Consider the following 17,226-nt stretch of genomic DNA (forward strand, 5'->3'; position numbering starts at 1 on the left):
CCGGTAGCTTTGAGCAATTTCCGGTAGCGTGATCTCAAGTACAAGCCCCCATCTATTGATTTCTAACAGTCGCTAGTCGCTATTTAGCGTTGCAAGTCGCTTAAGAAAGAATTGCTTTCCAGTCCAATTGTGTGGTTCCAAAGCACAAAAGGTTATTTATGTAAAAAAGTAACAGGATGTAAGATTTAACAATTAGCATAAAAAGCAATGAAAATAATACAGCCCGATACATACGCATGCGCACTAGTCCCAGTATACAGTCATCAATCCAGAAGTCTGTGGTCGCAAGAAGATGTCTCTACACTGAGGTCAGGACACAGCCTATATACCTTACAGGTTTCAGAGTTAACAATGGGACAAATTGACAGGTTCTCATTGGTTCTTGCTTCTGGTCAATCTGGTCATTGGTCAGTTCATACGGTGTCATCAGGGGTATGGCTCATTCTTCCAACAGTCACATTGTGTAGCTTCCCGCCGAAGAACTGGTTAATACTGGCTACAACACTGCATACAAGTAAAAACATTCTATTCAATAACTCCCTATCATCCATAACTAGCGGACGCATGATGCGATTTCTTTGTCAATAGAAACGAAAGTCTGCAAATAAACAGGGAATTAGTATGATACCAAACATGACATGTTCACTGTATTCTGAACCTTAGATCTCGTTTAAGTACATATTACATCGTAATTATTAGCTAACAAAACCTTTAATAACACTGGTTATTAACTATAATGTGTGGGAACCCTTTTATATGTATGCGTTTGCATATGTGTGTCTGTATCTGTGTGATGAATTCGCATTTGTGCACATTGGATTGCGCGACACAAAGTAGCGTCCTTGTAACACGTCATCCGACCATAGATGACTATATCATCAGATAATAATTGTAAGCGATCATATCCAATTATTTGACTTTGACAAAATTTTGAATTAATGTGGGGCTAGTTGGATATGGGTGATTGTATTATAAATTAAGGAGAATGTGAAGTAGCTTTATACAGTGAGAATTCACAAGCTTCCATTGTAGTAGCAAATGGCTCCATTGGTTAGGTGACTGACTGCAAAGTATAAGGTGATAGGTTTGAGTCCCAGCTATAACAGTATTTTGAAATGTGTTAAATTAAGGAGTATATGACTAAAGTTTCTTAGGGTCTGAAGGGGATATGGCCCGGCAGCAGAGGTGACACATGAAGGGGAAGAGATGTGATCAGACACAGAGAGGAGATGGTGGGACTCACAGAGCAGGGAGCTATATGAAAGAACGGCCAGCAGAGCGGGGAAGGCACTTCCCTGCAATGTTTACCGCATTGTGCCGGCCCTTGATTATATTGTAGTCAATACAGCAGTCGTATATGTCAGAGAAGTGCTCTGCACTGCTGCCTCTGTTTACCAGACTGAGCCGCGGGCAGAAAGCACTAATACTAATTCTGCAGCGATAATTGTGACATCACTGGCAATGTCCCAAACATGAATCAACCAATCAACACAGTGCAAGATGTCAGTCATTCTGGAGGACAATTACGTAATGCAGCAACTGCGCACCGCAAGATTCCTTTTTTCAGCAGTACATACTTCAACTCTCCCTAATTGTCAGGGAGACTCCCTGAAATAATATCAATCTCCCTCACTCCCTGAAGAGTCTAGCAATCTCCCTGATTGTACCTTATCCCCATTATGAAGCTGTTACATATAAAAAAAGCCCCCAGAGATATGTAGTATAGTATATAATGGGATCATGAGTATCATTTCCCTGCATTAGTTATAACTTTAGGCACAATGGCACTCATTCAGAGCCGTATGCTCTGAGCAGAGCGCACGCTCTGAATGAGGGCCGCCCTCCATAAAAATGGAGCGTCCTCCTGGACGCTCGTATAGCTGTGGGTCACCACCCACAGCCTATATGAGCGTGCAGTTTGATGGCCGCGATGGTCGTGACCATCGCGACCATCGAAACTGCGAGCCGGAGCCTACGGTTGAGGTTTTGAACCGCAAGCCCCGGAGTGATTTTGGCTCTATCAGAGCCAAAATCACTCCCACTGACATCACTAGTGATGTCAGTGGGCCGGCTTCAGATGGGAGGCGTTCCCGTGGGAACGCCCCCATCAGGGAGGCACGCCCCCGGCACGCCCACCAAAGGGGGCGTGCTGTCAATCAACATCGACAGCACGTCCCCTTTGATCAGACACAACGAGCGAAGGAAAGTCCTTCGCTCGTCGCGTCTGGCGCATGCGCACAACGGAGCTCCCGCCGTCGTGCGCATGCGCAGAGCACAACATCGACCCACTTGCGAGCGGACAGCCGCTTGCGAGTGGGTCTGAATCAGGCCCAATGATCCTTATAAAAAGTGGGTTTTTAGAGTAAGGGCCTAATTCACTATGGCTCGCAACTGCAATCGCGGCTGCGATTATGCATGCAGTCTGACTGCGATATGCTAATCCATTGCCCACTTTACCTTACACACCTCCGTAATGTTTAACAAGACTGCGAAAACCATCGGTAACATCGAGTACAATCGGAGCCTCACGGACACTTGCACAAGCTCTGACCTTACCCAGAAGTTGCTAACTTCATCGCACGCACTGTGTACTCAGTGGATAATTTACGCACGCCCTTGCAACGACGTTGGAGCACACTGGCATGCCTGCATTTCGCTGACCACCCCCCCGTCACCACCCACAAATGGCACTACCTGTCAATCACTCTGCGATGGGCCTGCATAGTCTCTGCGATCGCAGTGGCTAGTCCGCGCAATGCAATGCATACGCAGAACGCAACAATCGGCCGATTGCAAGCGTAATCACAGTTTTGCAATCTGTAATGAATCAGGCCCTAAGTGTGGTGCAAATGGGGTGTAAAAGGCAGACTAAGTGAACCCTGGGTCCTGTCACCAATAAGAACCATCTATGAGTATCAGAATGCTGCTCTTATTAATCTCTAAGTAATAAATAAAAGGACGTCCAAACTGCTTTTTCATATATTAAGGACAGTCAATACCTTATTGCCAGGAGTTAATACGTTCCACAAGATGGCGAAATAACTTTGTTATTGTGATACCTCACTTCTGGCAGAACCGAGAAGTACCGCCGATCAACAACAGAAACCTATATCCCCCGGTGGCTTGGAGGGATTTGCCGCCCCATACTTCCGGCGGTCACCGGAAGTTCGGGTGCATCGCATCAAGCCACAACAAACCATCCTTCATTGGGGGCTGTATAATCCGGACACACTATCGAGAACTGGAAGTGAGATCACTTCTGGTCTGACGGCTTTTTTCATTTACATCAAGTTTTTAACTGTTATGCAGGGATCTATTTAGTCCATTTTCCACAGAGGACATTAGAGGAATGTATAGAAGGACTCCTACATTTTTTAGAATACCCTAATGTAACCCCTATTTAGGGTTAACCGAACAAATAGGTGACCTGACTGCATTATATGTTATGTTTATATGAACTGTGTGGTAAAAAATTGAGACATAAGTATTATTATATATTCATACCTCCCAATGTCCCATTTTTTTGGGACTGTCCCGCTGTCCCACCCGTGGGCCACAGTGTCCCAAGGTGGGTGGAAGTCGGGGGAAGCATACACCGCTGCCCAGCATAGCAGAGCAGCTTGTATGCAGAGCGAGAATAGATGCTGTGCACATGCGCACAGCATCTATTCACAGTACGGGGGGAAGCTCGGGGGCAGCCCAGCATCTCGGATATATATTTATATATATATATATATATATATATATATATACATGTGGCTGATTGTATGCTGTCTGCAGTTCAAAGCACAAGCAGCCTGTGACAGGGCAGACATATGAACTTCAATATTAAGGCTGGTTATCTACTGTCAGGACCTTTCTGTAAGGATTACTTACAGTATGTTACCTCAGGAGAGGCATGCCTCAGGCACAGCAGCAGGACAGGAAAGGGTTAAATTACACTGCTAAATTTACCTGGATGCATAGGAGTCCCATTTTTGTGTCATCACAACATCTGCAAGTGATAGAAGAACCTGTCTTTATCTGATAAGAAAAAAAAAATTATGGGCCTGATTCAGAGCCGGACGCTATTTGCGCTCGCTCGTCCAGAAAAAGGGGCTGGCTATTTAAATTAACCATTCGCTCTTTGCGGTCTGTTCACGCCTCTATGTCTGAACGAGCGAACAAAACATGCAAACGTAATTTTGAAAAAAACGCCCCCTGGCCGCTCGCATCATACGTCATGTCCATTATATATTAGATTAATCGAGTACATCGGACGGCGTATGAACTGCTCGCTATTCTTGTGGTTGGTTTTTCCTACCACAATCATGCGAGCAGTTCTAACTATAAAACAACCAAGTGACGTGGTCGATGACTCTGCTTTAGTAATTATGCACACCCTTAAAACGCCCGTTTTGACCTTTAGGCACGCCTGCGTTCTGATCTCCACTCCCCGTTTTCAAGCACCTTCCCCTGTTACCACCCACATACGCCTCATTCTGTCACTCATATTAGCAGGCATTCGCTATTTAGCGAGCACACGATTTTCGTCCGCACTGACTGGTTCGCGCATGCGTATTAAAATCCGTACGCATGCGCAGTTGTGGGAACATCGGTCGGAACGAACGAGCGGCCGCTTACGAGCGGCTCTGAATCAGGCCCTATATGCATATATACGAGTCCCTTTTACCAATAACCTGAACCAGAGTTGTGTGAATATGCACTTTGGGGAAAGTAAAACTGGAAAAAATAACTGATATCCTTCACTCTCCACGGCTGTAGCATAGATTGTTTAGGACAAGTGACTACTACAGCTGTATTAACTCTCATTTCATCAGACATTTTCTAAAATAATCAGAACTGTGTATCTGGACTGATTATATAGACCGGTAGTCATACAACTTAGGGTAAACAGTAGAGTGGGGTATGTTTATGGTATAGAAGGTAAAAGGTTATAATATGCTTAAGGTGCACTGTTATCTACCGAAGTATAATATATATTTCTATAAGTATATAAACATAGGGTGTGGGGAGTTTAAATAGGTATTTGTAGAATTTATAAGCATTCATAGTTTATGTATTAACTATTGTTAGTAAAACATTGCTATTATTGTACTAGATTCAGCGCATAATATAATATTCACAAAATAACTTTTTTCTCTAAGACTCTTTGTCCTGAAGTTATCTATTATAATAAAGTTATTATTCTTGGTCCCATATATAAATAATTTAGGTGTGCAATTTGTGTCCATCATATAGCCTATATTAAAATGGGGGTTTCCTGAGCCAACCCCTCTTTCACCAACCTAGACAAAGCTTATCGACTCGGGTGGAGGCATCACCAAGGTGAGACAGTGACAAGGCCTGTGTAACCCTGCAAATCCTAAGAAAGGTATTATAGAAGATCGGTAACCAGGGGTTACAATAATATAATTTTTAAGCACAAGCGAGGGACCAAACAGGAAGTGAACTGCTAGTTGGGTATTTAAGTTCCACACTGCCACACATCACACATGCCTTGAGGAAGACCCATATACAGGTCGAAACGCGTTGACTGTGACTGTGTGATTCTACCAGGAAGGATTCCAGGATTAGGCATTGGGTCCCACGTCTCCGTCCCCTTGATAAACCTTCTGGAGGTTCCAGGGTCCGATGGTCAAGGGGCCCCAGTGTTATTTATCTGGTATGAACCATTTTATACACCCAATTTTGGGCCTTTTATTATTGGAGTTTTGTAATTCCCTTTTGTAAGGGTAATTTATACTTACCAGTTGTTATTAATAAGATTTGTGGTGAAATATATGTTTGACTACATGCCTATATATTAGGTAATTTGCTGCAACATTGCATGCTCGTGTGATGGAATATCTACCACCATATCATATGTTTATAGTTTCCAGATATATTATAGGGATTGGCGCCCAAAAGTTACCCAAATTCTATGACTATGATACAATGATCCCTATGGCTACATGCATTTTTGAAAAGTGTCAGTTTTTCATCAACAAGTAGATCTAACTATGGGCCTCATTTATCAATAAGTTTTATAACTCACAATGAGTGATAAAACTCGCTGCGTATGTTAAATGGTGCTCCAGCCAATCAGCTCCCAAATGTCATCTGTTTTGAAAAATGACAGTTGCGAGATGATTGGCTGGAGCACCATTTAATATACGCAACAAGTTTTTACACTCATTGTGAGTGATAAAACTCGTTTATAAATGAGGCCCTAACTGTTTTGGAGCTCGTTTACAATTGGATGTAAATCAATTTAATGGCACACCTCTCAGATGTAGCAGTACACGTCCACTTTACCGCCACGCTCATAGGCGTTTTTTTCACAATCTCCCTGAAATTATTTTTCAAAAGTAGACAAGTATACAGTAAGTTTTGCTCAACACACTTTAGGGTGCGAGACTACTGTCTGCTCACAGAAGAAGTCTCTACAGTCTACCCCGCCTCCCCGCACCCTAAACCTAACCCTCCCAGGGGGGTGCCTAACCCTAACTCCCTCCCGGGGGTGCCTAACCCTAGCCCCCCCTTCCCCTAGCCTGACCCTAACCCTCCTGGGGGGGTAACTAACCCTAAGTCCCCCCCCAGGAGCCCATAACCTAACCCCCCCGGGCTGTCCTCACCCGCCGCCGGGCTTACCTTCATTCTGCGTCTATCATTAGTCCTTTGTCGGGATATGACAGTCAGGAAGCCAGCGGTCAGCATTTTGACCATCGGTTACCTAACTACATACCCTTTATTACACATGGACATTTTGTGTGTTGCAACATTTTGTAACTTTGCTTGGAGTGAGTCTGAAAATGTGCCATCAAAGGGCACACAAAGGGGAATATTAAAAGCATCTCCCCAAAGTGCTACTGACAGCTGCATAAAGCAATGTTTATTTAAAAGTATATGAACTGAATGGGGATGCGGTCAAAATGCCAGATGGTTGGGAAGCCATCTGACTAAATCCCGGCAACTAAATCCCGACGTGGGACTGGAGACAGGTGTCGAAATCCTGACGCCCGTCTAGATCCCGACACCGAAATCTAGACAGTTGGCTTCCCGAACGAAGGTATGCCAGGCACTGTTAGTGCTTAACTGGGGGGGAGTTTGGTTTAGGTACTCCCGGGGGGACTTAAGGTTAGGCACCACCCCAGGAGGGTTAGGTTTAGGGCACGGGGAGGGGGTGGTTAGGGTTAGGTACCACTGAGGGGAGGTTAGGGTTAGGCACCACCCGGGGAGGGTTAGGTTTAGGGTGTGGGGAGGGGGGGTTGGGGTTAGGCACCCCCGGGGGGAGGTTAGGGTTAGGCACCACTAAGGGAGGGTTAGGATTAGGGAGGGGGGAGAGGGTAGGGTTAGGGTGCTTACCAGCCCCAGTCGGGATCTTCAGCGTTTGGGCTTGTGGCATCAGTATTTAGTCAGACGGCTTCCTGGCCGTCTGCATTTCATACCCAACCCAGTGAATGTAATAGATTCCGTATTTGTGGCAACTCATAATTGCTGCGATTTTGGAGGGTGATAAATTTAGAATTGGCTTGGATCCCTGAATATGATGGACCACTCCTGCAGGGGTGCATATGGGCTGTTTCCAGTTGTCCTGAAGCACCCCCCCTGAACTCAAATAAACACCTCCTGGTGCCAGCAGATGCATGGTCCCCATACTGACTATTGCATGACATAGAAGTTTACGCGCAGCCATTTATTCTGAAGTGTGCACACCCACCTCCAAAATACCACGGTGGTAAATGGATTTGCAGTAACTTACTGTTTCCTGGTCCCCTCTGCATCCAGCAGTGGCAGGAGTCTGTATAATCTTTTACTTAATTTGACTCTAGTGCATGCAGACTGTTACAATGTAACAGTGAGCAGCTGGATTATATGAACACAGAGCAGAATAGGATAATTTTCCTCCTTCCCTAATTTTAAAGCCTTTTTGTTTATTTTATATGTGTATATCACTCTACCCATGTATGGCCCCCCAGTTTGTATATGTGTTTGCAGCGCCGTTGAGAGATGAACAGGACCCGTGTACTGTAGGGAGTGGCCGTCTCCTGTAAAAATAAAAAAAAAAGATACTATGTGCAACATTAGTCCCCCTCAGCAGCTGACTCCTCCAACAAGCCCAGGCCCAGGTAATCAGTAGCTCCCTTATCTCGGCGCCCCTGTGTTTATGAATGTTTTATGTGTACATCTCTCTGTCCTTTTGTATGTGCCTCTCTGTCTCCCCATGTCTGTTTCTCTCTCCCTCTTTCTGTTTAGGTCCATTTCTTACTCACCCTTTGTGTATATTTTGTCACTTGAGGGTGCATCTAATTACCCAGAACCCTCTATCTGTGCTCCAATAATGCCCTCCTGATATCAGCAACTGTGCAACTGCAGATTACATTTTTTTTTTATATTTAATTTTATTAATATGGAAAAATACTTAAAAAACCTTTGTTCAAAGAATGAGGCATATTTTGAATGTTTTTAATTCTGTTACTATCATCCTGAGATGCGATAAAAGAACAGATATTGTGGTGGCACAAGTACTGCTGTGATACTTAGAAAAGGCTTAAAAAGGGCTTTACAAGCATTTGGAAACACTCTGGCAATTCTGTGTTTACCCCTGTCCTGGTACCCCTGAGCTTTAGGTACCAGTGTTATGAATAGTTTTGCCCCCATAGTAAATATTGTTTACTGCTGCAGAAGAAGCTGATAAATTCGATGAAACGCTTTAGCCGGACTTACTTATTGGTACACCTTGAATTTCTATGAGATTTTACTCTCCATAATTGCTTTTATCAAAAGGAAAATTATATCAAGTGTCCTGTATCTATGCGGACACAGTCTCCTGACGGCACCATTGTATGTGGTTTTTAACTACTGATCATCATTCTGGCACTTAGCAATTACATCATCCAGGAAACCATTGTGACGCCTACTCCCGGACAGACCTGCATAGGCTGCAGTGAAAAGGCTGCCATACATCCAGATTTATTTACCGTACCACAACTTGTCCCTCAGAAAAGATAAATCTGGTAACACTAATGGATTTGGAGAGACTTACTCAGTTCTGGACTTTACATACAATCCAGGTGCCCCTACTATTACCTTCTTCTAATATTTCATGATGGTGGTTAATTGGCATTATTTTTACGTGTTCTTGCTGCACTGACTCTGCAGGCCCCACCCACTGCGTTCACATAGCAGTGTGTCTCCATATTGTTTGTCAGTTGCAAAAAAAACTTTTTTAAAAATTGTTTCATTTGTTTGTACTGTTCTGCAAACTGCACCCCAGTACGCTGTACCCAAGTGCGCTGTGTCCACTTCACATAAGCCCTGTGATGCCACGCAGTGTGAGCTGAGCTGCCAGCTAAAACAAGGAAAAAAAAATTGTTGTATAATTTGTTTGTACTGTTCTGTGCACTCTACCTATCCCAGTATGCTCTGTACCACAGTACGCTCTGTACCCCAGTGCCAGTGCATAAAAGCAATCTGACTTCACGCAGTGTGAGCCGAGCAGCCAGTTAAAAAAATAAATATATATATAGTATATATAATATATATTGTTGTACAGGTTGAGTCTCCGATATCCAAAATGCCTGTGACCAGGGGTATTTTGGATATCGGAATATTCTGTGTTTTGGAACGTTTGCATATCATAATGAAATATCTTGGGAACGGGACCCATATATATACACACAGAGTGCATTTATGTGTTATATACACCTTATACACACAGCCTGAAGGTAATTTTATACAATATTTTTAATAATTTGTGCCTTAGACAAAGTTTGTGTACATTGAACCATAAAAAATCAAAGGTTTCATTATCTCAGTCAAGCCCAAAAAAAATCTGTATTTCGGAATATTTGGATATGGGAAACTCAACCTGTATGATTTGTATTGTCTGTGCACTCTACCTACCCCAGTACGCTCTGTAAACCAGTGCACTCTGTTCATTTCACATAAGCTCTGTGACTCCAGGCTATGTAAACCGAGCTGCCAGTTCAAAAAATAAAATGCTGACGTGCTTGGTTTGTTAAACTGTGCACGTCCTTTTGAATATTCAACATAAGGGTTGGCGGGAAGGCAAAAGAGCAATTCCATCTTGCACCACTTTTCTTTTCTGCTGTGTTGCAATGTTTCATAGATGTGCTATAAACTGCCATATTTTATGAATTGCATTCAAAAGAATTTACAGATTAAATGTTAGTTTATGTTAAACTGTGTCCTGATTACTATATCTGTCTGCCATGGCAAATTTATTGTTTTTTATAATTAGCGCAATACCAATTTATTATATTAGTTTTGGTCTTTTTCTAGTATGAGCCTACACAAGCTCTTATAGGTATCTGCAGCTGTAGTTACAAGTTTATTTTTAAATAGATTGTTACGAGCCTCTGGATTGTGGGGGAAAAATTTTATTATTTTTCTCTCACGTTTTTTGTAATTATTTTTTTTGGCAAAAACTAGTCATGTATTAGGAATATTGCACCCCTACTATGGAATAATAGTATAACAGATATCACAGTCTTTTTTTTTTTGTTCCAAAGCATGTGGAACTCTTTTGGGACTTCTAATATCAGTATACTTTATGATAGGGTTGCAATGTTTAACAAATTTATTTTGAGTTTTACAAAAATAAAAAAGTACAACAATATATGCATAGGCATAAAAGATATCAGAAAGAAACAAAAGCAAAAGACACAGAATTGCATAGTAACATATAGTCACTTATAGCAATAGATTCATCTGAAAAAAAAATATATATATATAGAGAAATGAAAACTGCTAGATATCAAAACACATTATAAAACAGACTGTAAATAACAGTGCAAAGCATAAGAAGAGAGTAAATTGGAATCATAAGAGCATGGAAAAGAGAGGAGAAAATAGAGACAGAGGAAAAAGAAAAGGAAGACAAGAGGAGGGTGTTGGGGGAGTGGGGTTGGGTAAATAGGAAGGAGGCCTAATCTGGGTCTATGTTACACGTTGAGGAAACCTGAACAAAAATTGCCATGGCAGAATGGAACAAAAATGTAAATATAAAAAAATTGTAGTCGTTAGAGTAGAAGATCCGAAAAGCCTGAGGGCCGGGTCCCATGTGGAGTGGTGCTATTATATAAGAACCAGTCACACCAAACCATGAGAAACTTATGAGCGGTATTGTGGAGATAAGCTGATATTTTCTCCATGGCTGCCACGTGCCAAATTGTATTTATAAGTTGTTGGCGAGAAGGAGGATCAATACCCTTCCATTGTCTTGCAATTAGACATCGAGCTGCATTTAAAATATGTGAAGAGAGCTTATCAGCATGTTTATTAAGGCCCTTGAGTGGGCAGCCAAGGAGGAAAGACCAGGGAGACTTAGTCAGAGGTACTTTAAGAAATTATGATAGGAGACTATTTTAGGGCATGACCACCATATATGTAGGTAAGTACCCATCTCGCCACAACCTCTCCAAAACCGATCAGAGGCTGAATGATACATTCTGTGCAGAAGGGCAGGCACCAGGTACCATCTATAATAAACATAAAAGGCATTATTCTTGATTAAGGAGGAAGTAGAGGATTTAGACACCCTCTCCCGCACCACAGACCATGTGTCCTCATCAGGTGGACTTCCTAGATCTTTTTCCACTGGAGTTCATGACTTGGTGTGTCCTGTAGTTTAACATAAAGCAAAAGGCTATAAATAACAGATATTATACCTTTCACGAGAGGATTGTGAAGGCACAAAGACTCATATGAGGTTAGAAATCTACCGATTGAGTTATGGGAGAGGGAGTTAATGAAGTGTCAGACTTGAATGTAAGCAAAAATATTGATAGGAGGCATGTCAAATTTAGAGAGGCGCACCCACTCGTATCAAGGGTCAATCCATGCAGAAAAGCGAGTGAGATTGAAACCCGGGGAGAATGCTGGAGTAAAATACAAGGAGTAATGGGGGATGGATAGGAGGTAATATTGTATTGAGATTTACAATGATCCAGAACGGAGCATGTAAAGGAAATAACTGGGTGTGAGCGAATAGGGTTGCAATGTTAATTATATGTTTGTATAATTTTTGTGCATTACAATTAACTTGATATGACCTAATACAGGCTCCTTCCAGAATCCGCTCGGTGGCTTCTCACTAAAGGCAAAAATGAAAAGGCCAAAAAGCTCATCCAGAAAGCTGCGTACATAAATAAACGGGAATTTCCAGAGGAGTTACTAATACAGGTAACACTAGACTCCTGTTACTTTAGTATGTGCCATTGGTTAAATTATTAAGATTAATCTGTTTGTTCTGAATCAAGTGGATTTCCTGGTGTCTCTACCCAGAGACCATACTGCAGATTGGTGAAATAGCACATTACCATTATAATCAACTCTGTGTTAGTTAGATAATCTATTATTATCATGCAACCCTCCTTATCATGTATATCCAGATCTGTCCCCTCCAATCTTCTGCTATTCAGTGACTAATATATATTTTTTATATGTTATTCCCTGTACCAGGGGCGTAACTAGATATGTAGGCGCCATAGAAAAAGTTTGTAAGGTCCCTTATGTATATAACACATGGAACTTTGACAGGAAGAAGGGGGTCCTTAGCTAAGGGCCCCATAGCAGCTATACCTCCTGCACCTACGGTATCGCCCTGTATCATTCTGGTTATGCTCACATGACAATTTTCTCTTGAGATTTGGGGGAGCCTTGGCAAATGCATCTCTAATGATATGTCCAAAAATGTGTAAGGATTTTATTTCTTAAGAACCATCCAGAATAAAGATTTTCTAACGCTGCTCATCACAACAATAGAAAATCTTTTTAGCCAAATAAAATAAACTTTGATTAGAAGAAATAAAAACAGAAAACATACTTTATTTTAATAATAAGACATTTTTTCTTTGGTTATTCATTAGCTTTCGGAGGACAGTAACGGTACTTGTAGTTAGAGTATACCATCTAAGACGTCTATTCACTGGGCCTAGATAAAGTGGAGAAAGATAAGTACCAAACAATCAGCTCCTAACTGTCATGTTACAGGCTATGTTTGAAAAATGACAGGAGCTGATTGGTTGGTACATATCTTTCTCCACTTTATCTCTCTCCAAGGCTTAGTGAATAGACCCCTAAATTTGTATAATACAGCTGCAGGAGTAAAAACTGTACATACGTATATGCACAATCCACCCCCACTCTCCACCTTGTTCAATAGCTTTCTATAAGTCTATAGTCACCTAAAAGAAGGAGGAGTAGGTGCTTGATGATCACATCTATGTGTATGAGACTTCTCTCTTTATCACCTTTTGAATCAGTGCTCTACACAGTGTCAATAGGAAGAAGTGCTTATCTAGCAGTGTTCCACACAGTGGGACCGATGGAGAGCTGCACACAACCCTGTTTTGCAGGGGTGTGGTAAGTATTACCGCCGGACGCATGGCCGGCGGTTCAAATCCCGACAGCGGCTGCCCAGCAAGGGTGAAAATCCCGATCGTCCTAAGGTAAGTATCGCTAACCTAATTCCCTACCCAACCCTAACCCTCCCTTAGGGGTGCCTATCCCTAAACCCCCCCCCCAAGTGCCTAACCCTAATACCCCCTGTAAGTGCCTAAACCTAACCCTCCCTTCCCTGCTGTCTACACCTAAGTCCCCCGGGGGGATGCCTAACCCTAAACTCCCCCCAGGGGTGCCTAAACCTAATACCCTCTTCCCCTAGCCTAAACCTAACCCTCCTGGAGGGTGCCTAACCCTAATTCCCCCCAGGAGCCCTAAACCTAACCCTCCCCCCACCCCCGCGGCTGCCCGCGCCCGGCACCCGGCTTACCTTCGCTCGGTATGCCGGTCGTCGGTCTTCCAGTGTCTGGTTAATGACAGGCGTCGAGTTTTCGACACCTGTCATTACTACCACGCTGGGATTACAGTGTCTGGAAGCCGGCGGTCGGGCTTTGCAGATGGATATTTTACATTGCAATTGCTCAATAGCCAAACACATGCATCTCGGGACGATTCAGAGTCATACGCATCTCAGGTGCAAATTCACTTACAGCTACAGTAACTGGTCTTTAAACTCTGGACGTTTGCACTTAGCCGAGGTTTAGGTCAGGTCCGTATAGACGGACCTGAAGACAGTGCTGTGTTTTGTATACTCGGTTGGATCTCTTGAACCAAGGATACGAGCTGGTGCAAATGCGAGCTGATAGTGATAATGGCTAAGAATCAAAGGATATGGGCAGGGATGTGTACAACTCCCTATACGGGCAAATACCTGCATTTAGTCCTGTGCCCACAATGCAAATGTAATCAGTCCCGGTTACCTCGAGGCAGGAGGTGTCTGGTGATCATGAGTATAGCATTCCCCTCCTTATTACATTCTGTGGTACAGTAGTATGTTGCACAGTGACTGTGAGGGAGGAGGTGTCTGGTGATCATGTGTATAGCATTCCCCTCCTCATTACATTCTGTGGTACAGTAGCATGTTGCACAGTGACTGAGGGAGGAGGTGTCTGGTGATCATGAGTATAGCATTCCCCTCCTTATTACCTTCTGTGGTACAGTAGTATGTTGCACAGTGACTGTGAGGGAGGAGGTGTCTGGTGATCATGAGTATAGCATTCCCCTCCTTATTACCTTCTGTGGTACAGTAGTATGTTGCACAGTGACTGTGAGGTAGGAGATGTCTGGTGATCATGAGTATAGCATTCCCCTCCTTATTACCTTCTGTGGTACAGTAGTATGTTGCACAGTGACTGTGAGGGAGGAGGTGTCTGGTGATCATGAGTATAGCATACCCCTCCTTATTACCTTCTGTGGTAGTATGTTGCACAGTGACTGTGAGGGAGGAGGTGTCTGGTCATGAGTATAGCATTCCCCTCCTTATTACCTTCTGTGGTACAGAAGTATGTTGCACAGTGACTGTGAGGGAGGAGGTGTCTGGTGATCATGAGTATAGCATTCCCCTCCTTATTACCTTCTGTGGTAGTATGTTGCACAGTGACTGTGAGGGAGGAGGTGTTTGGTGATCATGAGTATAGCATTCCCCTCCTTATTACCTTCTGTGGTACAGTAGTATGTTGCACAATGACTGTAAGGGAGGAGATGTCTGGTGATCATGAGTATAGCATTCCCCTCCTTATTACCTTCTGTGGTACAGTAGTATGTTGCACAGTGACTGTGAGGGAGGAGGTGTCTGGTGATCATGAGTATAGCATTCCCCTCCTTATTACCTTCTGTGGTAGTATGTTGCACAGTGACTGTGAGGGAGGAGGTGTCTGGTCATGAGTATAGCATTCCCCTCCTTATTACCTTCTGTGGTACAGAAGTATGTTGCACAGTGACTGTGAGGGAGGAGGTGTCTGGTGATCATGAGTATAGCATTCCCCTCCTTATTACCTTCTGTGGTAGTATGTTGCACAGTGACTGTGAGGGAGGAGGTGTTTTGTGATCATGAGTATAGCATTCCCCTCCTTATTACCTTCTGTGGTACAGTAGTATGTTGCACAATGACTGTAAGGGAGGAGGTGTCTGGTGATCATGAGCATAGCATTCCCCTCGTTATTACATTCTGTGGTACAGTAGTATGTTGCACAGTGACTGTGAGGGAGGAGATGTCTGGTGATCATGAGTATAGCATTCCCCTCCTTATTACCTTCTGTGGTAGTATGTTGGACAGTGACAGTGAGGGAGGAGGTGTCTGGTGATCATGAGTATAGCATTCCCCTCCTTATTACATTCTGTGGTAGTATGTTGGACAGTGACTGTGAGGGAGGGGTTGTCTGGTGATCATGAGTATAGCATTCCCCTCCTTATTACCTTCTGTGGTAGTATGTTGCACAGAGACTATGAGGGAGGAGGTGTTTGGTGATCATGAGTATAGCATTCCCCTCCTAATTACCTTCTGTGGTACAGTAGTATGTTGCACAGTGACTGTGAGGGAGGAGGTGTCTGGTGGTCTTGAGTATAGCATTCCCCTCCTTATTACCTTCTGTGGTAGTATGTAGCACAGTGACTATGAGGGAGGAGGTGTCTGGTGATCATGAGTATAGCATTCCCCTCCTTATTACCTTCTGTGGAACAGTAGTATGTTGCACAGTGACTGTGAGGGAGGAGGTGTCTGGTGATCATGAGTATAGCATTCCACTCCTTATTACCTTCTGTGGTACAGTAGTATGTTGCACAGTGGCTGTGAGGGAGGAGGTGTCTGGTGATCATGAGTATAGCATTCCCCTCCTTATTACATTCTGTGGTACAGTAGTACGTTGCACAGTGACTGTGAGGGAGGAGGTGTCTGGTGATCATGAGTATAGCATTCCCCTCCTTATTACATTCTGTGGTACAGTAGTATGTTGCACAGTGACTGTGAGGGAGGAGATGTCTGGTGATCATGAGTATAGCATTCCCCTCCTTATTACCTTCTGTGGTACAGTAGTATGTTGCACAGTGACTGTGAGGGAGGAGGTGTTGGTGATCATGAGTATAGCATTCCCCTCCTTATTACCTTCTGTGGTACAGTAGTATGTTGCACAGTGACTGTGAGGGAGGAGATGTCTGGTGATCATTAGTATAGCATTCCCCTCCTTATTACATTCTGTGGTACAGTAATATGTTGCACAGTGACTGTGAGGGAGGAGGTGTCTGGTGATCATGAGTATAGCATTCCCCTCCTTATTACCTTCTGTGGTAGTATGTTGCACAGTGACTGTGAGGGAGGAGGTGTCTGGTGATCATGAGTATAGCATTCCCCTCCTTATTACCTTCTGTGGTACAGTAGTATGTGGCACAGTGACTGTGAGGGAGGAGGTGTCTGGTGATCATGAGTATAGCATTCCCCTCCTTATTACCTTCTGTGGTAGTATGTTGCACAGTGACTGTGAGGGAGGAGGTGTTTGGTGATCATGAGTATAGCATTCCCCTCCTTATTACCTTCTGTGGTACAGTAGTATGTTGCACAATGACTGTAAGGGAGGAGGTGTCTGGTGATAATGAGTATAGCATTCCCCTCCTTATTACATTCTGTGGTACAGTAGTATGTTGCACAGTGACTGTGAGGGAGGAGGTGTCTGGTGATCATGAGTATAGCATTCCCCTCCTTATTACCTTTAGTGGTAGTATGTTGGACAGTGACTGTGAGGGAGGAGCTGTCTGGTGATAATGAGTATAGCATTCCCCTCCTTCTTACCTTCTGTGGTACAGTAGTATGTTGCACAGTGACTGTGTGGGAGGAGGTGTGTGGTGATCATGAGTATAGCATTCCCTTCCTTATTACATTCTGTG

At 43.5% G+C, this 17,226-nt stretch overlaps 1 protein-coding gene across 1 annotated transcript in view; it reads left to right on the forward strand.

Annotated features, from left to right (window-relative positions):
- Positions 1 to 17,226, forward strand: part of LOC148506666 (solute carrier family 22 member 13-like) — a 128,754-nt gene that overhangs the window by 22,805 nt on the left and 88,723 nt on the right. The window contains exon 5 of the mRNA XM_088446406.1: positions 12,069 to 12,189. Within this exon, the coding sequence (XP_088302532.1) occupies positions 12,069 to 12,189 (121 nt within the window). The remainder of the gene's footprint in view (positions 1 to 12,068; positions 12,190 to 17,226) is intronic.

The sequence above is a fragment of the Taudactylus pleione genome, unplaced genomic scaffold (genome assembly GCF_031769625.1).
Source record: "Taudactylus pleione unplaced genomic scaffold, aTauple2 ptg000398l, whole genome shotgun sequence".
NCBI lineage: Eukaryota > Metazoa > Chordata > Amphibia > Anura > Myobatrachidae > Taudactylus > Taudactylus pleione.